This window comes from Anomaloglossus baeobatrachus, chromosome 3, assembly GCF_048569485.1.
Source record: "Anomaloglossus baeobatrachus isolate aAnoBae1 chromosome 3, aAnoBae1.hap1, whole genome shotgun sequence".
NCBI classification, from domain to species: domain Eukaryota; kingdom Metazoa; phylum Chordata; class Amphibia; order Anura; family Aromobatidae; genus Anomaloglossus; species Anomaloglossus baeobatrachus.
Window position 1 is genome coordinate 122,692,860 of NC_134355.1, and position 24,857 is coordinate 122,717,716.

A 24,857-nucleotide genomic window follows, 5' to 3' on the forward strand; every position below is an offset into this window, starting at 1 on the left:
TTGCAGTCAGCTTTTCGGTTACAGATATAGGGTTGTGACCTGCAGATAAACCGCGACTGTTTACAGCCTTAGGGCTGGTTCACACTAAGCGACAGCGACAACGAGGTCGCTGTTACGTCACCATTTTCTGTGACGTAACAGCGACCTTGTAAGTCGCTGTTATGATCGCTGCTTAGCTGTCAAACACAGCAGCCGAAGCAGCGATCATAACCGCGAGAGCAGGGAGCCGCGCACACTGCTTAGCGCTCTGGCTCCTTGCTCTCCTAGCTACAGTACACATCGGTTAATTAACCCGATATGTACTGCAGCTACATGTGCAGAGAGCCGGAGCCGGCAGCACAGGCAGCGTGAGAGCGGCGGAGGCTGGTAACTAAGGTAAATATCGGTAACCACCTTGGTTACCCGATGTTTATCTTGGTTACAGCTTACCACAGCTGCCAGATGCCGGCTCCTGCTCCCTGCTGGCTTCATTTCGTCGCTTTCTCGCTGTCACACACAGCGATCTGTGTGTCACAGCGGAGAGCGCCTTTGAAGAAAACGAACCAGGGCTGTGTGTAACGAGCAGCGATCTCGCAGCAGGGGCCAGATCGCTGCTCCGTGTCACACACAGCGAGATCGCTAATGAGGTCACTGTTGCGTCACCAAAACCGTGCCATAGCAGCGATTTCGGTAGCGATCTCGCTATGTGTGAAGCACCCATTACACAGCTGTGACTGAGAAGCTAGAAAGTTATCTCACTTGTCATATCCTTGTAAACATCATTCAGTTACTGAATATCATAAAATAGATAAAAACCTTCAACTGAATGTTCTTGTCTGTTTGATTTCCTGCCAGTCTCCGCTTAAGCCAAAAATATAATGAGAATAAGCTGCACATTGTCACAAGTGCGAAGTCTAAAACAGTTGGGACATGGCTATACACATTACACGGCTGACCAGTTCCACCTGAAATAGCGAGTTCCATTGATGATTATTTAATTTATATGGGCACCTGTATTGTAACGCAGTATTCAATCACTGGTAGGTAAAGACAGTTTTGTTCATGTTTGGGCCATTATACTCCTGTTTTACTGTATAAATAAACATATTCCCTCCCCCCCCCACCCAACCCCCAGTCCAAAGCCCGATGTATCATGGGACATGCCACATGATTCCCCCTTCTTTTGATAGATCGTTAGGGTCACATTTTTCACACACAGGTCCTCCGGTAGGCATCTGCAGATGCAAAACAAGAACTATTTTTCCATTATGTACAGCGCTATACATGATATTGCAGGACTGGGCAAATAATCTTCCCAAGGGGCCACATGAAAGACCGTGTTTGTTGTGGAGTGACAAGCCAATAAGTTAAAAATAATTCTGCTCCATATGACTATTAACACAATAATTGCAATTAATATAAAATGATCTCTTAATATTGAGCAGATTTAAGTATGCTAACACCCCGACCCATATACAGTATAAGCCAACACACAGCCCCCATATATACAGGATGAGCCCATGTACAGGATGAGCCCCCACATGGCTTCCCTAAATTCAGTGTGAGCCTCCATATAGCCTCTCTATATAAAGGACGAGCCCTCACATCACTCCCTATATACTGGCAAATATCCCATACACATTTAAAAACACACACACACACACCTCTCCTGGCAATCTGCTCTGGCCCAAGGGCTCCACTTCTTCTTGATGCCAGCACTTCACAGGAGCTGATTGTAGCTCACTTGCAGCTGAGCTTCTGTTCTATATATTGCCAGCAGTGACGCTCCAGGAGAGCTCCCTGCCTGGAGATGTGCATTGGGAGATTAGGAATGAGGCCCCACTCACACTTGCGCTATTTTCACGCAAACGGACTCCGTCACTACTGTATTACAGTTCATTTATTTACAGTGTAAGCGCGACACCATGTGGACACATGCGGGTAGTGCATGAGTCATGCTGTCGCTCTTCCACTGTAAATAAATGAACTGTAAACATTAGGCTACTTTCACACATCCGGTTTGAGCCCTGCGGCTCAATCCGGCTGTGAAAACTATGCAACGGATGCGGCGAAAACACCGCATCCTTTGCATAAGTTTTTACATGCGGCCGGTCCGGTTTTTTCCGGTTGCGGCATGCTACTGAGCATGCGCAGTGGAAAAAAAACGCATGCGACGACCGGATGCGGTTTTTTTCCGCATCGCGCCGCATCCGGCCTCCATAGGGATGCATTGAAAAATGCACCGCAGCGGCCGGATGCGGCGCGATGCGGTGTTTTTTGCCGGAGAAAAAAACGTTGCAGGGAACGTTCGATCCGGCCGCCGCATCGGCTAAATCTGCCGCATGCGGCAAAAACCGGACCGAACGCAAGCCCCTGCGGCACAATACGGCACTAATGTAAGTCTATGCAAAAAAAAACGCAATCGGCGTTATAAAAGCCGGTTGCGGTTTTTCTGCAGAACGCCGTATTGTGCCGCAGAGCAAAAATCCGGATGTGTGAAAGCAGCCTTAGTGACGGAGTCCGTTTTGCGTTGAAACAACGCAGATGTGAAACCAGCCTGAGATGAGTGCTTTTCGACTGAATGCCCAAAGCTGCTTGGAGACAAAGTTAATTTCCTCCCAGCTGTGAGAGTGCTGATATTGCAAATACTCCAGCTGCAGTGTCTCCTTCTGTCCAGCAGGGGGAGGGATACTCAGACTTAGGGCCGTTTCACATGTCTGGCATTTCGCCGGATTGCCGGATCTGTCACACTCCAGTACAGTGTGAATACTGTACAACGGCATCGCGGCAATCTCCGATCGCATGCTGTCATGTTGCTGTCAGGTTGCCGCGATGCCGTTGTACTGTATTACACTGTACTGGAGTGTGATGGATCCGGCAATCCAGCAAAACGCTGGATGTGTAAAATTGCCCTTAGAGGAGAATGCTGTGAGGTGAAAAAACAGGAATTTGAAAGGAAAGATTAGAGACTCAGAGCAGAGAGACTGGAGAGAGAGGTGGCTGTCGGTGTCGTGGTGCATGCTAGCAGGCCTGGAGTGAGAGCGAGAGAGGCCACTGACTGCTGTATGAGCAGAGTCCACTCAGCTTCTTGTGAGTAGATATAAACAGCTGCCAGAGAGAGACAGCGGCTGCAGAAGTGAACGCGGAGGAAATCTTCATCTGAGGCCTTGCTATCAGTCTGTGACTTCAGCCCTAGGGGAACTGTCCCTGGTGCTTGTCTGTGCCATACAGAACTGTTGCAGAGTCTGACACGGAACGGATATCCCCTTTGCCTGGAGACCCCCTGAACATAAATACGTGCAGCTCAGGCCTGGCCTAGATCTTTTTGTTTTTGCGGACAAGTGTACACACTGACTCAATAGTGTTTTTTGGCCAGACCAGGTCTTATATATACTACACAAAACCAAATATTTCAGTGACAAGCCCAATAAATTGGAATTGTACAGGGCACTGAAAAAGAGGAATCGAGACACTGATGGTGAAATACAAAGTTGTTTATTAAAGGGGTGATTCACCCATATTTTTTATTGTCTAGATCGATATTATATTGAGAAACAGTGTTTCTCTCAAATACCTTGTGTTGTCAATAGTGCCTGTGAGAGGCGCTATTGCAGACCGCTGCTCCCCGTCCAGTGACGTACCCGTCCAATGCTGCCACGTCACATCCGTGCAGCCGGCTATAGTCTTCCAGACTCTGAGCTGTGAGCGGTGTTTCACTGCTGTCACAGCCCATTTGCTCCCCCCTCCCTCCTCCCTCCTCGCAGAACGCTGCAAGCAAGAGACGTGCTGGAGGGAGGAGGAGCAGGGAGAAGATGGGCTCAGAATGTAGCCGGCTGCACGGATGTGACGAGGCAGCATTGGACGGGTACGTCACTGGACGGGAAGCAGCGGTCTGCACTAGCGCCTCTCACAGGCACTATTGACAACACAAGGTATTTGAGAGAAACACTGTTTCTCAATATATCGATCTAGACAATAAAAAATATGGGTGAACCACCCCTTTAATAAAAGGGTGAACAAAAGACAGATGGTGAGGGCAAAAAGGTGGAATACTTGCCAGATACAGAAAAGCACAAAAACATACACCAACTAACATTAATAAAAGGCTGCTGAACCAAGGTGCCGAGATTATACTTATCAAATAGCCCGGGAGAGAGCCATAAGGTATAACACACATGGTTTTGGTTAAACACCCTAGGGATACTCCTCCCATAGGCACAAATAAGAAAGTTAGCAAATACAGCAATCATTACCTTGAGACATAATGGAAGTAATAACGCAGCAGTCAGGTCAGTGGTGGGGGCTGAGGCCTCGACTCGTGTTTCACCAAGCGTGGCTTCGTCACTCTGTCCTTTGTTCACCCCTTTTTATTAATAAAAAAACTTTTGTATTTCACCATCAGTGTCTCGATTACTCTTTTTTTTTCAGTGCCCTCTACAATGCCAATTTATTGGGCTAGTCACTGAAATCTTTGGTTTTGTGTTTAGTATGGAATCTTTCTGGTGTATCCCTACTAGCAATGGTTAACCCTGAGGTACTTTTCTGTGTTGCTTATATGTGTGGTGGAATGGCGGGGAATTAGCAGAAACTCTAAGATTGTTAATTAGTGGTGCTGGTCCAGAGACAGCGCCTTCATACACCCAGTGATTTACACCTTATAGAGTTTTCAGAAGTTTCTGTTTAGGTAAACTATTCCTGTTGGTTCCTGTCCTATTGGAGTCAGTCCTTAGCCCAGCACGCTGATCCTGGTTCAGTAGCTGGGTGCCTGTACATTTCTTTGTGTTTATATTTGCGTTACATCCCCATTGCCTTTATTGGGTTATAAAAAGTTTGCGTTTTAAACCTAGTCTGGTTTTGTTCCTTGTTCATGACCCGCTGTATCCTGGGAGTAACCACTCGGTTTCACACAGCAGTGGGGCTTTTCACTGCATCGGCCGCATGGCTTCAGAACGCTGTTAAACTGCAGGTTACCCCCATAGATTCAGGTTAGCGGTTTTAATATGACAGGTTCCCTTTAGTGTCCTGACTTTGTCAAGTCAGTAACTGACTCCTAAGTTGAATTTATAAATATGTTGGATGACTTGAAAATGACAGCTGCTACAGTCCGCTGGCCGGGTCAGTTATTTGTGGCCACTGGAAGAAGCCCTGAGAAGCACCTCCTATCTGCTGGTGTAGCGCCCCTGAGGCCATCAGGGAACTACAACGTTCTGCATCCCTACCAGGATGCAGGACCTACCCCCTAGGGCCCCGGAAGACCAGTGCCCGTAGTACACAAACGCTCCAGGTAATCCCAGTTTTCCCCAACAATCCCCCACACAATGGTACAAGGCTAGGGTCGGACCAATGGATGGCCGCCGAGAGGTGGAGCCAGTCCAGTCTACTAGTTGACCAGGTGGGAGGGGCAAACTGAGGACAGTAGTCAATGAGACAGTAGTCGGAGAGTGAAGGTGGACATGAGGCGACGCACTGACAAGGAGTTGACAGTAACCTGGTGCCTAGGAGGGTAGTTGCCGATGGAGTACTCCTGGAACTACGCACCAATGAGGTACAGGGCCCTAGGTCAGGTATAAAGCTCCAGGCAGGCATGATAATGCCTGCACAGCGAGGGGACCATCAAGGACCTTGCGGACCCTAAAAATCCGAGACTCAGTAGTAAAGAGAGAGCCAGGGACCGGACCATAGACTCTAACCCCACAGGGTTCACACTACCGTCATACGGACAGCAGTGGAAAAATCACCGGACGGGGACCCCCAATTGCTCTACACCACAGGGATCCACGAACCAGAGACAGGTGCAGGGGAAAAATGTACCAGACTACTACACTGGCACTGGAACAAAGGGGACCTGAAAGTGAAACCAGCCGGCCTCGGGTGATCCGTTACCACCACAAAGTGAGTAAAGAACCAGTTGCACTGAACCCCTTGTCTGGACTACCTTCTTCCGACACCCATCATTACACCTATCCTCTGGGGCTCGGCCCTGCTTGCGGAGGGCCTACCATCCAGGCTGCCATTAACACCAGCACCAGTAGTGGACAATGTGCAGCGGCGGCTCCATCCACATAACCCCAACACCGCAAGTGGCGTCATGTGTGAACACTAATCTAATCCCCTGTAACTATACCTCTTTACAAAAAGGGCCCAGGGCACAGAGCCGGGCAACAGCCACCAAAGTGACATTCCCCAGATATTCACTGCCCGAGACAGAGTATCCCATATTCCTGGGCGACACACTGGCATTCTCTGTTCTTCTTGTAATTACCAAGCCTGGCATGACATCTTCATTATGGAATGACACACACATGATCTACCAAGCTTGCTTATCTAAATAAAGCATTGGATGCCGGCAGGTAGGAGGCGATCCCCATGACTCATGTCCAGTGGCCAGAGATGCCTGATTTAGCTGCTGAATTGGCTCTTACGATTCAATTCACACCAACTCTATTAGAAATACATGTTCCATCATTGGTTTTTTTTGCATGAAATTACACAGTTTTGTGCAGAAAAATGACAATCTGTAGTTTTAACATGTGAAAAATTGATCCGACCAACACATACACAATGTTGGAAATACTACCGGAAGCAATTCTAATAAACTATTTTGAAGGGAGTGAATGGTTACAGTGAAGGAAATAATTATTTGATCTCTTGCTGATTTTGTAAGTTTACCCACTGACAAAGACTTAAACAGTCTATAATTTTAAGGGTAAGTTAATTTTAACAGTGAAATGGAGTATCCAAAATAAAATCCAGAAAATCACATTATATAATTTATATAAATGTATTTGCATTTTGCAAAGAGAAATAAGTATTTGATCCTTCTGGCAAACAAGACTTGTTGGCAAAACCCTTATTGGCAAGCACAGCAATCAGACATTTTTTGTAGTTTTTATGATGAGGTTTGCACACATGTCAGGAGGCATTTTGGTCCACTATGGTCCAGTATTTTGAGGCTGTAACTTGGCTACTCGGAACTTTAGCTCCCTTCATAAATTTTCTATGGGATTAAGGCCTGGAGACACTCCCATGACCTTAATGTGCTTCTTTTTGAGCCATTCCTTTGTTGCTTTGGCTGTATGTTTTGGGTCATTGTCGTGCTGGAAGACCCAGCCGCGACCCATTTTAATGTCCTGGAGGAGGGAAGGAGGTTGTCACTCACGATTTTACAGTACATGGCTCCGTTCATTGTCCCATTTGATGCGGTGACGTTGTCCTGTGCCCTTATCAGAGAAGCACCCCCAAAACATAATGTTTCCACCTCCATGCTTGACAGTGGGGACTGTGTTCTTTGGGTCATAGGCAGCATTTCTCTTCCTCCAAACACGGCGAGTTGCGTTAAGGCCAAAGAGCTCAATTTTTGTCTCATCTGACCACAACACCCTCTCTCCCAATCACTCAGAATCATTCAGCTGTTCATTGGCAAACTTCAGATGGGCCTGCACATGTGCCTTCTTGAACAGTGGGATTTTGCAGAAACTGCAGGATTTTAAGCTATTATGGTGTAATGTGTTACCGATGGTTTTCTTGGTGACAGTGGTTCCAGCTGCCTTGAGATCATTAACAAATTCCCCCCGTGTAGTTTTAGGCTGATCTCTCACTTTCCTCATGATCCTGGATACCCCACGAGGTGAGATATTGCATGGAGACCCAGATTGATGTCGATTGACACTCATTTTGTATTTCATCCATTTTCTTACTATTGCACCAACAGTTGTCTCCTTCTCACCCAGTGTCTTACTTATGGTTTTATAGCCCATTCAGACTTGTTCAGGTCTATGATCTTGTTTCTGACATCCTTAGAAAGCTTTTTGGTTTTGCCCATGTTGTAAAGGTAAGAGTCTGACTGCTTAATTGAGTCTGTGGACAGGAGTGGACAGGAGTCTGTCATACAGGTGACAATTTAAGACAGCTGTTTTTAATGCAGGTAATGAGTTGATTAGGAGTGTCTAACTAGTCTGTAGGAGCCAGAACTCTTAATGGTGGTTAGGGGATCAAATACTTATTTCTCTCTACAAAATGCAAATTTATATAATTTACACTGATTTTTCTGGATTTTATTTTGGATATTTTATCTCTCACTGTTAAAATTAACCTACCTTTAAAATTATGGACTGCGCGTGTCTTTGTCAATGGGCAAACTTACAAAATCAGCAAGGGATCAAAGAATTATTTCCTTCACTGTAGGTTTTGCATTTAATAATTTTTCTGCATTAAAATTCTAATTACTAGAAGTGTTTTTTGTATTCCCTAAAAATAAAATTAAATTACATTTTTCTTGTATTTTAGAGTTTCGCACGTCCACTATAGACCCTGGATTTCCAAGAAATGCCAGCACAAATGACCCTGAAGTAAAGAAAGCAATGAGAGTAACAGTCTACGCCTTTAATAACATGTCCAATGATGTCTATCTTTCCAAAGAATTAGAGATCCAGAAAGCCATGATTCAGGTGTGAATTGTGTAATATTACTTGCGTAGGTACAAACTGTAAATTCTTATATACAGTGGTATGCAGCATGTAAATTTGTGTGTGTGTGTGTGTGTATATAGATATATTATAATATAATGCGGTATGTATATAATTTTCATTTTTGTGTTTTTTTTGCAGATTGTGAAAGGTATAAAATATATGCTAAGAGCAAAGTTGGCAAGAACAGTCTGTAAAAAGAACACAGAATACATTTTGGATGAATGTGATTTTCAAAAAGGACCTATGAAAAGAGTAAGAAAATGATATAATGACCTAATATAGTAATCTGTATCAATTCTGAGTTGTTTTCATTGACTATTAATCTTAATAGGCTGTTTCTTATCTTGTGTTCTATGTTGAGGAATGCCAATGTGCTTTACTCTATTCTGCTATCAGTTTGGTGCCAGTTCAGATTTTTGCTGAATATATTGGTTATTCTAGACTAGTTACTAGGGATTTACAAACTTGGGATATGTTCACATGAAAAATTTACCAAAAATTGTCAGAAGCGCCACTACTACGGTAAATCAAAGCTGTAATACACCAGGTTATAATGTTATAGGGAATGTTTACTTCTTACAGGCCATTGAGATAAGCCATCATACAGTCATGGCCAAAACTGTTAAGACTGACACAAATTTTGGTTTTAAAAAAAACATTTTCTGTTTCAAGTTTTATAGCGGTAATTTGCATTAACTCTAGATTGTTTGTTTGTTTTGTTTGAAAAGTTATCAAATGAATTGCAAAACGTTGAAGTGATTCCGTGCCATGTAAATTTACATTAAAGAAAAACACATTTCAGCTGTATCAGAAAATGACAGGCTTACATTATTTCAGTAATTTTTCTCGTTGCCTCAGGAGAAAGTCTTAACTAGGACAAGGCATCTGATATCAATGTCATGCTGATTGAATTACAGGAGCAGACTGGTGCTTTAGAAAGGATCTGATGATTAAAATCACTGTATTCTTCTGTTAGTTATGGATAACTCTAAGGAAGCCTATATAGTCATTACTTTAGAAACAAAGGAGGACAAAGGAGTTTTAAAGGTGAAAAAAGTTTAAAAGGTAATTTTTATTGAGGCAAATGTTAAAAAGATAGAATTTTACATTTCCATGTGACACAACAATAATATAATTATAAATAGGAAATAGATCCAGTAAAAAGAGGTAGTACAGTGGGTGAGCAAGCAAAAGTGACCTAATGTACGCCCTATATCAGGTGACCTAGAAGTAATCGCCGGATAAACGGCTGACAATGGAGGTCAGGAGTAATACCTTGGGCGCCTGGTGCACAAAGCCTGCGGGTGGAAGCGATGGGTAGGCAAGCGGTGATGACCGGATATGCACCCTGTACCTGGAGGCCTGGAAGTAATCGCCGGGTAAGCGGCTAACAGAAGGTCAGCGGTAATACCTAGGGCGCCGGTGCACAGAGCCTACAGATGGAAGCGCTCCGCGTGGAGTACCCGACGTACGTTTCGCAAAGGATTATGGTCGCTTATTCATGGCTAAGACTTACCTATGAATAAGCGACCATAATCCTTTGCGAAACGTACATCAGGTCCTCCACGCGGAGCGCTTCCATCTGTAGGCTCTGTGCCCCAGGTATTACCGCTGAGCTTCTGTTAGCCGCTTACCCGGCGATTACTTCCAGGCCTCCAGGTACAGGGCGCATATCCGGTCATCACCGCTTGCCTACCCATCGCTTCCACCCGCAGGCTTTGTGCACCAGGCGCCCAAGGTATTACTCCTGACCTCCATTGTCGGCCATTTATCCGGCGATTACTTCTAGGTCACCTGATATAGGGCGTACATTAGGTCATTTTTGCTTGCTCACCCACTGTACTACCTCTTTTTACTGGATCTATTTCCTATTTATAATTATATTATTGTTGTGTCACATGGAAATGTAAAATTCTATCTTTTTAACATTTGCCTCAATAAAAATTACCTTTTAACTTTTTTCACCTTTAAAACTCCTTTGTCCTCCTTTCTTTCTATGATTCTTGGAGTGGAATGGGTTCAACACCTTTCATTGTATTGTGGTTGACCCTGTCTTGCTGTTTAATGTGCCGCAGGTTTCTTTGCTTAGTTATAGTCATTACTTTGCCTCAAAGGGGTTTTACAGGCAAGGACATTGCTGCTTGTATGATTGCCCCAGAATCAACCATTTATCGGTTTGTCAAGAACTTCAAAGAAAGCGGTTCAAATTTCAAATGCTGTGAAAAAGTCTTCAGGGCACCAAAAAAAGTCGAGCAAATGCTAGGACCATCTTATATAATGAGGATTCAATTATGGTTTAAAACAAACACAATGGGAATGGCAGTAGACAGGTGTCAGTGTATCTACAAGTACAGTGAGGCAAAGGTTTTTCGAGGCTGGCTTGATGTAAGAGAGGCCGTAGTGAAGCCACTTTTCTCCAAGAAAACAATAAATACAGTCTGACACTCTACAGGAAGTAAAGGGTTTGGACTGCAGAGGCCTGGGGTATATTTTTTTTCTGAAGAAAACTCCTTGAGACTGTTTGGGATATCTGGAAGAATTGCTGTCCAGAGAAGAAAAGGTCAATGCTACAATGAGTCTTGTGTCATGCCAACAGTAAAGCATCCTCAGACTATTCATGTGTGGGGTTTGCTTTTCATCTATGGAGTGGACTCACTTACACTTTTGCCTAAGAACATTGCCATGAATGAAAACCTCCTCCAAGAGCATCTTCTCCAAACAACCCAGAAGCAATTTAGGGATGAACAATGTTTTCCAGAATGATAGAGCAATTGTCGCAGTGTAAAAGTGATAGCTAAGTGGTTTGAAAAATAAAACATTGACATTTCGCATACCTGGCCAGGAAACTCCCCAGATCTTATCACATCGGGAAAATATGGGTAATCCTAAACTGTATAAACGTGATGTATTGTCAATAAGGCTAAGTGCACATGTTGAGCATTTGGTTAGTTTTTTACCTCCAGTATTTGTAAACCAAAACCAGGATTGGCACAATCTGAGGTAATAGAAACACTGGCAACACTTCTGTATTTTATTTTTTTTATTTTTTTTTTTGGGACCCATGCCTGGTTTTGGCTACAGATACTGATTTTAAAAAAAAATCACCAAATAGTCAACATGAGCACATGGCCTTATAGTGTGTGTGTGTGTGTGTGTGTGTGTGTGTGTGTGTGTGTGTGAGATTTTTATTATATATTTTATATTATTGTGATTTAAGGCCACATCCACACGTTGAGTATTTGGTATGGGTTTTTTGTTTTGGTTTTTTCCTCCAGTATTTGTAGCCAAAGCAAGGAGTGGGTAAAAAATGCAGAAATGGTGCCGTGTTGCTATTATACTTTTGCTCTGATTGTTCCACTCCTGGTTTTTGCTAGAAATACTGAGGTAAAAAACTCACCAAATGCTCAATGTGTGCACGAGGCCTAAAGGTTTAAACACTTTTGAAATGCTGATATTTATCCTTCAGTAATGATAGAAATATCTGACTAAGGCTATGTGCGCACAGTGCGTTTTTCGCTGCGTTTTTGCGCGTTTTTAGGGTGCGTTTTTGGTCTCAAAACTGCATGACTTTGCTTCCCCAGCAAAGTCTATGAGTTTTCATTTTTGCTGTCCGCACACAACTGTTTTTTTAAGCTGCGTTTTTGAGCTTGAAAAAAACAATGGACATGTCAATTCTTTTCCTCCGTTTTTCTTTGTTTTTCCCCCATGCAATGCATTGGAAAAACGCAGCAAAACGCACCAAATCGCGGTAAAACCGCATGCGTTTTTTGACGCGTTTTTCGACGCGGGTGCGTTTTTGTGCGTTTTTAGCGGCCAAAAACGCAGCGTCAAAAACACGCAGTGTGCGAACTTAGCCTACTGGCTCTAAAAACATTCAACCAGCAGACCTTGGGGAAACCAAAACTTGAGTCAATCTCTAAACTTGGCCTCAACTATATATATTTTTATTTTTGCCCCGTTACCCCACTGATAATTAGGATGGTGCTCCTCCTTGAGGCACAAGATGAAAGCAATGGTGCTCAGAAATCTTGGGGTTTCTGAAACTGTTACCAAAATCATCCATTCAGCCCATTTGGATTTATGACTGCAAGATCTGAGAAATCTCAGAGTTTAAAGGCTCCTTTTTGTTGTATTAATCAGTGAAAGACACGGCACGGAGCGCTGCTATTTTGATCAATTGATTTGTCTTAGTGAACCTTTCCCTGTTTGGTGTGACTGCATTTTTTTTTCTTAAGAAAACAATTTTTGGAAAGGTTTCCAAACCAGCGTGGATAAAAAAAACCCATCATGGCACCAAATTTAAAACGGTTTCAAATGTATTACATTTAGCATTGAATGCAGTTATTAGGTCAATCGATTGTCATGTGATCACATGGGTCGGCTGTAAGACCGGGGTATACCTGTGGGGCTATAATTTACAAATGCCAGAAGACATGTCATTTTTATATAATGCCGTGTTATTTGTGCAAAGACAGCTCCTATTCTGTTAGATATGCCCTGACTTTTTCTGTATGTCTTTTTGTTTAGGTGTTCACATGTTACTCCGAGGTCTGGAAAATCAGCTGGTTGCACTTCGAAAAAGTGTCTCTCCTAGAATGCAGTCCGGATCCAGAACCACAAAGAACACACAACAATAGAAGCTTCCTATAAGGCTGAAGTATCTGCTGCTTAAAGATGCTACCTAATGGAAGAAATGTAAAAAGGAAACTGTAAATAAAAATTGTTAAAGTGGCCACCTTCGCACAAGTGATGATGACATATCCTCATCCCCTAAACGTTTTCACGTATGATTTAATGGGTTTAACACTGGTGCACAGCTGCACTTCTCAAGTTTAAGATTTACTGACAATAGGACCCAATATCACCGATTTATTCACTGTATTTGTTTTTATAAGAAAATAAATTAATCTTTTGGTGATTAAATATGAAATGTGTTTGAATGCATAAAATATATAATTATTTTAATTTACTGGAGTTGTCCCATTTTATGAAAGAGAATCTGGCAGCACGCATCAAACACTGGCTCCATGATTTCAACCAGGAACGCTTGACTCTAAAACTGCTGCGGTAAAAAAAAAAAACAAAAAAAAAAACATACTTTAAAAGTCAGAAGAAATGGTCTCTGGTGCTACACTCTTTGAAAATACTGGAGCTGCTGGCAGAAAATTCACTGTGTGATGGTCAATCAAGGTGTTGGAAAAAGAACACAACAAGCACAGAGTAGGACCCCGTAGCTAGTGCTACATTTTCCCAGTGTATAACTGCACACAACTTTTTGTACGTACGGTACACTGGTGGGGGCATACTGTTATTTGCGTACCACCAACAGCTTTACTACTTTGCCTAGCACCTGCCAGAGGGAAATCCCGGAATGCTACATTACACTGTACCACTGACAAGCAGACACAGATGCAGTAAGTTTGTTAGGATTTTTTTAGATTGGTAAAAAAAAAAAATACAGCAGGGCAAGCAGGCTAAACCCTCTGCATCACCACTGCTTGTCAGTTTAACCCGTAGAGGGACAGGTTTATACATTGACTCGTCATTCAGGACTATTTTTCTACCATCTTACTGGTGGGTTTCATTGAATTCAAACGTTACACCATACTTCTAAAAATTGTTAATTGCAGTAGCTTGAGGACCAATGCACTAGGTATGATGATTTGATTAACCTCTTAGAAGGATGGGAACACTTAGAGGTACTTTACACGTTGCGACATCACTAGCATCGGCTAGCGATGTCGAGCGCGATAGTATCCGCCCCCGTCGCACATGCGATATCTGCCGTACATTATCGCTACGGCAGCGTCACACGCACATACCTTGTCGGCGACGTCGCGGAGACCGCCGAACAATCACGCCGAACAATCCCTCCTTGAAGGGGGAGGTGAGTTCGGCAGCGTCACCGCGACGTCACTAAGCGGCCAGCCAATAGAAGCGGAGGGGTGGAGATGAGCGGGACGTAACATCCCGCCCACCTTCTTCGTTCCTCATTGACTGTGGACGCAGGTAAGGAGATGTTTGTCGTTCCTGCGGCTTCACACACAGCGATGTGTGGAGCTGCAGGAGCGACAAACATCGTACCTGCAGCTGGAGCAACATTATGAAAATGAATGACGTGACACAGATCAGCAATTTTTGACTGTTTTGCACTCGTTCATTGTCGCTCCTAGGATTTACACATTGCGATGTCGCTACCGGCGCCGGATGTGCGTCACAACAACCGTGACCCCAACGATATTTCGGTAGTGATGTCGCAACGTGAAAAGTACTGATCCACCCAATTACAACTATTGTATTACCAGCCCATTAGGGGGTTTATTCACTCATCTAGCTTTTTATGCACTTATTTTTGCTGTGCAAAAGTGCATAATAAAATCAGTTAAAAGACCACTTGGATGATTCCTATATTGGGACGTGTGGCACCTCCATCTTAACATACCTTAAAAGCCACCGGAGACCAATCCGTAAATGATTCTAATCTGACAGGCAGGTCACCGGTTGTTTCTCCCTACCCGCTATCAGTGACTGTCCTTTCCCTATACACGCAGGGAAGAGACCTGACACATCTAGTAGTGAGAAGCCACCAGGGTCCCGCCTGTTCCACTAGGTTTTTAACCCCTTAGTGACGGAGCTAATTTTCACCTTAATGACCAGACCAAATTTTGCAATTCTGACCAGTGTCACTTCATGAGGTTATAACTCTGGAACGCTTCAACGGATCCTGGTGATTTTGAGATTGTTTGTTTGTTTTTTCGTCACATATTGGACTTCATGTTAGTACCAAATTTAGGACAATATTTTTTGCATTTATTTATGAAAAAAATTGAATTTTGGCAAAAATTTTGAAAAATTTAGCAATTTTCAACTTTTTAATTTTTATACCGTTTAAACCAGAGATTTCTGTGACACAAAATAGTTAATAAATAACATTTCCCACATGTCTACTTTACATCAGCACAATTTTGGAAACAACATTTTTTTTTGTTAGGAAGTTAGAGGGGTTCAAAGTTTATCAGCGATTTCTCATTTTTACATCAAAATTTACAAAACCATTTTTTTAGGGACCACATCATATTTGAAGTGACTTTGAGAGGCCTAGATGATAGAAAATACCCAAAAGTGACACCATTCTAAAAACTGCACCCCCCCCAAAGTACTCAAAACCACATTCAAGAAGTTTATTAACCCTTCAGGTGCTTCACATGAACAAAAGCAATGTGGAATGAAAAAAAGCAAAAATTAAATTTTACCTAAAAATGTTGCTCTAACCCAAATTTATTCACTTTTAGAAGAAATAACACAACAAAATGGACCCCAAAACTTGTTCCCCACTTTCTTATGAGCGCGCCGATACCCCACATGTGGTCAGAAACCCCTGTTTGGGCAAATGGGAGGGCTCGGAACAGAAGGAGCAATATTTGAATTTTGGAAAGCAAATTTGGCTGAAATAGATTGCGGGCACCATGTTGCATTTACAGGTCCGCTAAGGTACCTAAACAGAAGAAACCCCTCACAAGTGACACCATTTTGGAAACTAGACCCCTCAAGGCTTCTATCTAGGGGTATAGTGAGCATTTTAGATCCACAGGTACTTCACAGATTTTGTTAACGTTACGTTGTCATATTGAAAATTTTAATAATTTTCTCAAAAATGTTGCTTTAGCATCAATTTTCTCACTTTTTCAAGAGGTAATTCCAAAAATTTGACCTCAAGGTTTGTTAACCACTTTTTTATGAGCGCGGTGATACCTCACATGTGGTCTGAAACCTTTGTTTGGACAAATGGGAGGGCTTGGAACGAAAGGAGCAATATTTGAATTTTGGAAAGGAAATTTTGGCTGAAAAAGATTGCGGGCACCATGTCACATTTGGAGGTCCCCTAAGGTACCTAAACAGCAGAAACCCCGCACAAGTGACCCCATTTTGGAAACTAGGCCCCTCAAGGAATTTATCTAGATGTTTGGTGAGTACCCTGAACCCCCAGGTGCTTCACAGAATTTTATAACGTTGAGCCATGAAAATAAAAAAATAAAATTTTACCACAAAATTGTTATTTCAACCAGGTAGCTTTTTTTTCACAAGGGTAACAGGAAAAAAATCACCATGAAATTTATTGTGCAATTTCACCTGAGTTTGGCGATACCTTATGTGGTGGAAATCAACTGTTTGGGCGCATGACAGGGCTCGGAAGGGAAGGAGTGCCATTTGACTGCAAAATTGGCTGGAATCAATAGCGTACGCTATGTTGCATTAGGAGAGCCCCTGAGGTGCCTAAACAGTGGAGGTCCCCCACAAGTGGCCCCATTTTGGAAAATAGACCCCTGAAGGAATTTATATAGATGTTTGGTGAGTACCCTGAACCCTCAGGTGCTTCACAGAAGTTTATAATGTTGAGCTGTGAAAATAAAATAATACATTTTTACCACAAAATTGTTACTTCAACCAGGTAGCTTTTTTTTTACAAGTGTAAAAGGAAAAAATTCAGCATAAAATTTATTGTGCAATTTCTCCTGAGTATGCTGATACCTTATGTGTGATGAAAATCAACTGTTTGGGTGCACAGCAGGGCTCGGGAGGGAAGGAGCGCCATTTGACTGCACAATTGGCTGGAATCATTAGCGGACGCTATGTTGCATTTGGAGACCCCCTAAGGTGCCTAAACAGTGGAGGTTTCCCACAAGTGACCCCATTCTGGAAACAAGACACCTCAAGGCTTTTATCTAGGTGTATAGTGAGCAGTTTGAATCCAAGAGTACTTCACAGAATTTGATAAGCTTAGGTTGCCATATTGAAAATTTTCATTTTTTTCACAAAAATGTTGCTTTAGCATCATATTTGTTACTTTTTCAAGAGGCAACAACAAACCGTGGACCCCACAGCTGCTTGTTATCCAATGTCTTATGAGCACAGGGATACCCCACATGTGGCCATAAACCTCTGTTTGGATAAATGGGAGGGCTTGGAATGGAAGGAGCACCATTTGAATTCTGGAAAAGTTGAAACAAATTGCGGGCACCATGTCACATTAGCAGGGCCCCTTGGGTACCTATGTAACGGGGTGCCAGGGGTGCCTCAGGGATTGTAGTCGTGGCCCCTTCTGTTAGGCTTACCCCTGGTGCCGCCGTCACTTTTGGCTGAGGGGAAAAACCTGTCCCAACGTCTCCTCCAGTGGGGATGTGCCCGGCTAATCTACTTCACCTGGCTCCCACTACGTCTACCCACAGACCGGACCCACACCGGTACTGCTTCGCACTTGAGGTTCCGTCTTCTCCTCTTCTCTCCGGCTTTCCTATTCACCCAGCTCCCACACTCTGCCCCTTCTCTGCTTCTTCTCTCCCGTCCCGGACACAACTGCCTTCTGGTTCTCATTTTTCCTTCTCAACTCTCCTTCTCCCTCCCCTTTCTGCTGCCGGCTCCTCCTTTCCTCTGCCCTGTTTCTGTGGAGACAGCCGTCCCACCCGGCCACTAGGGGAACCCCTAAAAACAGTGCATATAACAATAAAACATTTTTATTAAATAACATCAACATTCCGGGGAACCTCATTGTAAGGGGTCTGCCCACCCCTTACATACCTCCCCTCTTTAAGCCTAAGCCTCCCGGCAAGGCACAAACCTAAAAACACATTTATATGATAAAGTCATTGCAATAAAACTACGAACATGTTCACCTTAGGGCACACGCAAGGGGCGCACCAGTTCGGCGCCCGGAGTCCCTCCTGGGAGCTCCCGGTCTTAGTAGGGTACGTGCCCGGAGGCCTTCAGTAAGCACTCCCGGTCTTTGCAGGTCTTCTGCCCGGAGGCTTTTGCAGCACTCCCGGTCTTAGACGGCAGGAACACAAAACAGCACGATCTTCTTCAACAACGCGGAGGGAGCCTCTGGCTCAGTCCAGCATCAGGCTCCTTCCGGGCTTAGTAGCTTGAACCGATTGCAAACAGCAGAACTTTTCCGGCTCTGAACAATGCCAGTATTTAACATAAACAGGTCCACTTCTTCCGGTCTTGACAGTTCACTCAGGGTGATAGGCACGTTGCCATTCAGCCCGTTGAGCCTTCACGTAGTCAGACAAGGACTGCCCAGGCAACCGGCGCAGCCTCCAGAAGGGTTCGTAATTGACGGTCGGCTCCGATGTCCCGGTCTCCGGTCTTGTCTCCTCAACCCCCGACGGGGGTGATGGGGTCGCTGCACGGGACGGCTGGGGACTGCCCATGACAATCACCGGGTGAGTAACCAGGCTCTGTTGAATAGCCAGCACCGCCGGGGTCCCCTTCTCTGGGTCAGTGCTCAGTCCGGGCATGACTTCCGGGGCTACGGCCAGTGTACTTCTCGGGTGGGAGATCTCAGCCAGTACCGGTCTTTGCTGTGCACGCCGCCGGTATTGGCATTCCTCCCACTCGATTTCTTGCTGCCATTGGGCAGCCTCTTGGGTAGTGGGCATCCGGGTCACTCCGACCGCAAAGAGGCCCCGGCATCCCACCTCTCTCATGAACCGCACCTTCTCTCCCGGGTATAAAGTATGCAGGCGTTGCGGTAGGCCTTCAGTGTTCAGGTTCACCCGGTTGTAAAAGTAATGGTCACCGGTCTCTTCATCCTCGATGAAACCATAACCCTCTTTCTGGTTGAACTTTACCACAATTCCGACGGTACACTGTCGTTCGAATTCCTCACTCCGGGGACCAGCCATCATTTCACGGGCCACGGTCTCGGCCAGCAATCGCTCCTGTACCGGGTCGGGTTCTGGTGATGGGGACTTCCGCCGAATCTGGGACGACGGCTGCACTGGATCCCAGAAGAAACCCCACTCGTCCTTTTCTAGCTCCTGGGCGTATGGTTCTTCCGGGGCCGGAACTGTGGTGGGGGCCGGAGATCCCACCTCGACCGGCGGGGACACCTCCGGACACGGTTGTGGAATTCCCAGGAGTCTGTTTCCCGACGGCAGCTGTGCGGTGTACGTAGCTTGGACCTCGGTCGTGGTCTCTACGGTCGCGCCGTCCCAGGTTGTGACCCAGGTAACTTTCGTGGGCCGCTCAGGTCCTCCGGGTACAGCCGGTAGGTTGAGAGTAAGTCCTTCCGCAGCTGCAGCCTGCTTCGGGCGTCTTCTGCCCAGATTAGTTGCTGTTAGCGCGGCCACCACATCTTGCTGCTTTCCTGAGGTCTCCATCTTGTTTGCAGTCAGCGTCTCTGGTAATGGCGGCGGGGTCAGTGGAGATGCTGGAGGAAGTGGAGGCGGGCCTACTTTTCCCGCTCTTGGGTATACTCCACCCCCAGTCTCCCACATCAGATCGACCCCTCCGCGGCGGTTCTTCTTTTTTTCTGGAACACCGCCCACTTCACATGTCTTCTTCAGCATTCTGGGGCCAGCACCTCCCCTCTTTGGGCGGAGTACTCCGTACTTCTTTTTCTTCACCGGCCAGCCCCAGGCTCTTCTTTTGGCGCCAATTCTTCGCGCACTTACTGTGTCCTTGAAGACGACGGCCATCTTGCCGCCATCTTGTGCCCGGTCCAACGCCTTAGGCACCACTTGTTCTTCCCACCATGGGATCGGGACCCTTTGCATATAATCCAGATCCTGCCGACTACGCCACATGTAACGGGGTGCCAGGGGTGCCTCGGGGATTGTAGTCGTGGCCCCTTCTGTTAGGCTTACCCCTGGTGCCGCCGTCACTTTTGGCTGAGGGGAAAAACCTGTCCCAACGTCTCCTCCAGTGGGGATGTGCCCGGCTAATCTACTTCACCTGGCTCCCACTACGGCTACCCACAGACCGGACCCACACCGGTACTGCTTCGCACTTGAGGTTCCGTCTTCTCCTCTTCTCTCCGGCTTTCCTATTCACCCAACTCCCACACTCTGCCCCTTCTCTGCTTCTTCTCTCCCGTCCCGGACACAACTGCCTTCTGGTTCTAATTTTTCCTTCTCAACTCTCCTTCTCCCTCCCCTTTCTGCTGCCGGCTCCTCCTTTCCTCTGCCCTGTTTCTGTGGAGACAGCCGTCCCACCCGGCCACTAGGGGAACCCCTAAAAACAGTGCATATAACAATAAAACATTTTTATTAAATAACATCAACATTCCGGGGAACCTCATTGTAAGGGGTCTGCCCACCCCTTACACCTATACAGCAGAAACCCCCCACAAGTGACCCCATTTTGGAAACTGGATTTTATTCAGGAGTATAGTAAGCATTTTGAATCCACAGGTACTTCACAAAAATGTTGCTGTAGCAACAAATTTCTCACTTTTAGGCTATGTGGCCATGATCGAGCGACACGGCGTCTAGTACAGAGTGTCAACCTTCCTGCAGAGATGTGAGTGTTGTCCACGGGAGAACGCAGCTGCCCATGCCCACGATTTGGGTTCAGGCTGCTGTGGACTTTAGCTCTATTTTACCTGCAGAGAACACTCTTGTCTCCGCAGTATAAATTGACATGCTGAGGCTCAGGAAGCTGCGCCACAGGTCGGTTTATGCTGCGGAGAAAAGAAGCCCAGTGGGCATGAGATTTCTAAAAATCCTTCCACTGTGCTTCTACTGCACAATGCAGCGCTATGGATGCAGGGAAAACACTCTGCGCCCATAACGCTGCAAACCCTGATTGTGGGCACATAGCCTAAAATGCTACAATGGATGAATGGATAGATGTCAAACATATATAACGTCCCACCCCCCTGCATATTCTAAGCTGGCGCCCTTTAGTGCCTTTCATGTGGCACTAAAGGGTGCCTAGCCTTGTATTTAGCCCCCCAAAAAATTAATAATTAAAATAAACGACGTGAGGTCCCCCCTATTTTTGATAGCCAGCTAGGGTAAAGCAGACAGCTGTAGCCTGCAAACCACAGCTGACAGCTTCACCTTAGCTGGTGATCAATTTGGAGGGCTCCCCAGGCGTTTTTTTTTTAAAAAAAACAAAAAAACAAAAACGTGGGGTCCCCCCCAAATTAGATCACCAGCCAAGGTGAAGCGGACAGCTGGGGTCTGGTATTCTCAGGGTGGGAAGAGCCATGGTTATTGGACTCTTCCCAGCCTAAAAATAGCAGGCCGCAGCCGCCCCAGAAGTGGCGCATCCATTAGATGCGCCAATCCTGGCGCTTCGCTCCAGCTCATCCCGCGCCCTGGTGCGGTGGCAAACGGGGTAATATACGGGGTTGATACCAGCTGTAATGTCACCTGGCATCAAGCCCTGGGGTTAGTGATGTCACGGCATCTAAACAGATACCCGACATCACTAACCCAGTCAAGTAATAGAAAAAAATAAAGACAAAAAAAAAAATTATTTGAAAAAAAAAACTCCCCGAAACATTGCTCTTTCACCAATTTATTGAAAATAAATAAATTTCGGTCGCTGTAATCCATTTTGGAGGTCCCTCGGCGACTCTGGACCTTCTAGAATATGGGGGGCACGTTCAGGGAACGTATCCCCCCATTTTCTGGAAGCGCAAGCTCTCCATGAGCAGTGTGGGTGCAGTAATCTGAGAATACTGCACTCACACTGCCCCGGTCCAACTTAGAGCAGAGTGACCTGCAGTAACCTCATTCCAGAATATGAGGGGCACGCTCACAGAACGTACCCTCCATTTTCTGGAACAGCAGTCTCTCCATGTGAGGAGTGTGGCTGCAGATCACTGCACTCACTCTCCCCCGGTCCACAGTGGAGCAGCCTGTGCAGCAGCGACGTCAGTCCCTCGGCGACTCTGGACCTTCTAGAATATGGGGGGAACGTTCAGGGAACGTATCCCCCATTTTCTGGAAGCGCAAGCTCTCCATGAGCAGTGTGGGTGCAGTAATCTGAGAATACTGCACTCACACTGCCCCGGTCCAACTTAGGGCAGAGTGATCTGCAGTAACCTCATTCCAGAATATGAGGGGCACGCTCACAGAACGTGCCCCCCATTTTCTGGAACAGCAGCCTTTCCATGTGAGGAGTGTGGCTGCAGATCACTGCACTCACTCTCCCCCGGTCCACAGTGGAGCAGCCTGTGCAGCAGCGACGTCAGCGTCCCTGCTTGCAGGGATCCAGCTGACAGCCGCTGTCTGCGCATGCGCCGCCAGCATTCAAGAAGGAGGCGGCGTGATCGCGGGACGGATCACCAGCCAGGTAACGGGGCTGACCGGGGGACCTGGGGACGACTTTTCTGCCGCATGTGACGTGTCACATGCGGCAGAAAGAGCAGGATGAATGCGGCCGCGCGCTGTGCGCCGCAATCTTGCATGCTCCGGAGGGGGGGAGGGGGAGCGCTCTAGAGAACCGGAGGGGGCTCCGGTAAACCAGAGGGCTCCGGTGGACCGGAGGAGGGGTCAGGGGTAGGACATTTCCCTCCGATCTGAAATGTTTCATCATTTCAGATCAGAGGGAAATGAATGCACTGGCAGCGGCAGCAGCAGTTTTCAGCACGCGTCGGCGCCATCTTGCAAGCTCTGGAGAACCGGAGGGGGCTCCGGGGGACCAGAGATCTCCGGTATACCGGAGGAGGGATCAGGGGGAGAACATTTCCCTCCGATCTGAAATGTTTGAAAATTTCAGATCGGAGGGAAATGAATGCAGAGCCGGCGGCGGCGGCAGTTTTCGGCGCGCGTCGGCGCCATTTTGGAAGTCCGGTGGGGGTGGTGGGAGTTGATTTCTCCGGTACCGGGGGCTTTGGGGGCACTAGGAGCTTATATTTCTTTATCATCTGACATGTTTGATCATGTCAGATGAGAAAGAAATCAGTATTATTTGCCATTTTTTTTTTTTTTAATGTGACCGGCGGTATACGGTGTATACCGGCGATCACATTATCGGGGTCCAAAAAAAACACCCCGATTCATAATCTTGGGGGTCTCAGCTACCTCCGGTAGCTGAAACCCCCGAGATTTTCCGTCACTGGGGGGCGCTACAAGCTTTTTCCGGCCTGACGTCTCAAGACGTCGGAACAGAATAAGTACCCTGTTTTTCCGACGTCTTGAGACGTTAGGCCGTCGCTATGGGGTTAAAGAATGTGGTGTTTTTGTTTTTTTTTTCTTTTAAGTGCCGCAGCATTTGAGTCAAATACAGTGGAACCTCACTTAACGAGTAACCCAGTTAACGAGAATTTCGCTTAACAAGCAAAACTTTCTGTAAATTTGTAACTCTGTTAGGGTAGTTTCACACTTGCGTTGAACAGTATCCGTTGCATTGCGTTGTGTAACGGATGCAACGGATGTGTTGCATATAGTGACACAACGGATGCAACGGATGCTGCAAAACAACGCAATTCGTTTTGATTTTTTTTTTTTTTTCCCGGTTTTACCAGCGGCAGACTATAGTGAACGATCAGCTGATCGTTCCCTGCAGCCGGCCGCTGGGTGATCAGCTGATTGCTCCCAGTAGCCGGCCGCCGGGTGATCAGCTGATCGCTCCCGCCCGCCGGGTGATCAGCTGATCGCTCCCGGCTGCCGGGTGATCAGCTGATCGCTCCCTGCAGCCGGCCGCTGGGTGATCAGCTGATCGCTCCCTGCAGCCGGCTGCCGGGTGATCAGCTGATCGCTCCCTGCAGCCGGCCGCCGGGTGATCAGCTGATCGCTGTCACTTGCCGGCGCCCGGGCATGCCGGCGGGCGGGCGCTCAGCTGAGCGCTGTGACTTGCCGGCGGCCGGGCATGCTGGTGGCCGGTCGTTCAGCTGAGCGCTGTCGCTTGCCGACGCCCGGGCATGCCGGCGGGCGGGCGCTCAGCTGAGCGCTGTCGCTTGCCGACGGCCGGGCGCTCAGCTGAACGTTCGGCCACCGCGAGCCAAAATAAAGTTTGATTTAAAAAAAAAAAAAAAAAAAAAGAGCATGCGCAGTGAAATCCAGAAGATTCCGCTGCTCAAAATAACGTTACATGCTGCGTTCCTCCCGCTGGGCGGAAGCAACGGAACGTCGCCCAGCGGAAGCAACGCAGCTCCTTTTGGTACAATCCGTCAACCATACAAGTCTATGGGAAACAGCGGAATCCGTTAACGGATTCCGCTGTTTCCCAAAAGGGCGGATTGTAACGGAAGGAAAATAACGCAAGTGTGAAAGTACCCTTAACAAGCAAGCTTTGCTGTACGAGCGAAATACTCACCGCACACACTTCCGGTTCCATACATCCACTGCCCTCTGACCCGCACTTGCAGTCCACACAAGCACGCACAAAACACACACAAACAAACACGCATGCACACACATACAGTATTCTGCTCACCTTACCTTCCGTTCCATCACTGGCCTCATGGTTCTTGTAGTTCGCCGGTACATCGCGACGAGGGAAGAATCCTCGCGGCAAACTACAAGACCCAGGAGGCCGGCGATGGAACGGAAGGTAAGGTGAGCATATGTGCGTGTGCGTGCGTGCGTGCTTGTGTGTTTGTATGAGTTTGTGAGTGTTTGTACGTGTTTGTGTGTGTTTGTGCATGTGTGGAATGGAACAATAGGGAACCAG

At 46.4% G+C, this 24,857-nt stretch overlaps 1 protein-coding gene across 1 annotated transcript in view; it reads left to right on the forward strand.

The window, feature by feature from the left end:
• The window catches only part of CST7 (cystatin F), a 43,082-nt gene extending 29,761 nt beyond the window's left edge, over positions 1-13,321 (forward strand). The window contains exons 2-4 of the mRNA XM_075338111.1: positions 8,266-8,426; positions 8,586-8,699; positions 12,975-13,321. Of these exons, the coding sequence (XP_075194226.1) occupies positions 8,266-8,426; positions 8,586-8,699; positions 12,975-13,097 (398 nt within the window). The 3' untranslated portion in view covers positions 13,098-13,321. The remainder of the gene's footprint in view (positions 1-8,265; positions 8,427-8,585; positions 8,700-12,974) is intronic.
• The last annotated feature ends 11,536 nt before the right edge of the window (positions 13,322-24,857 follow it).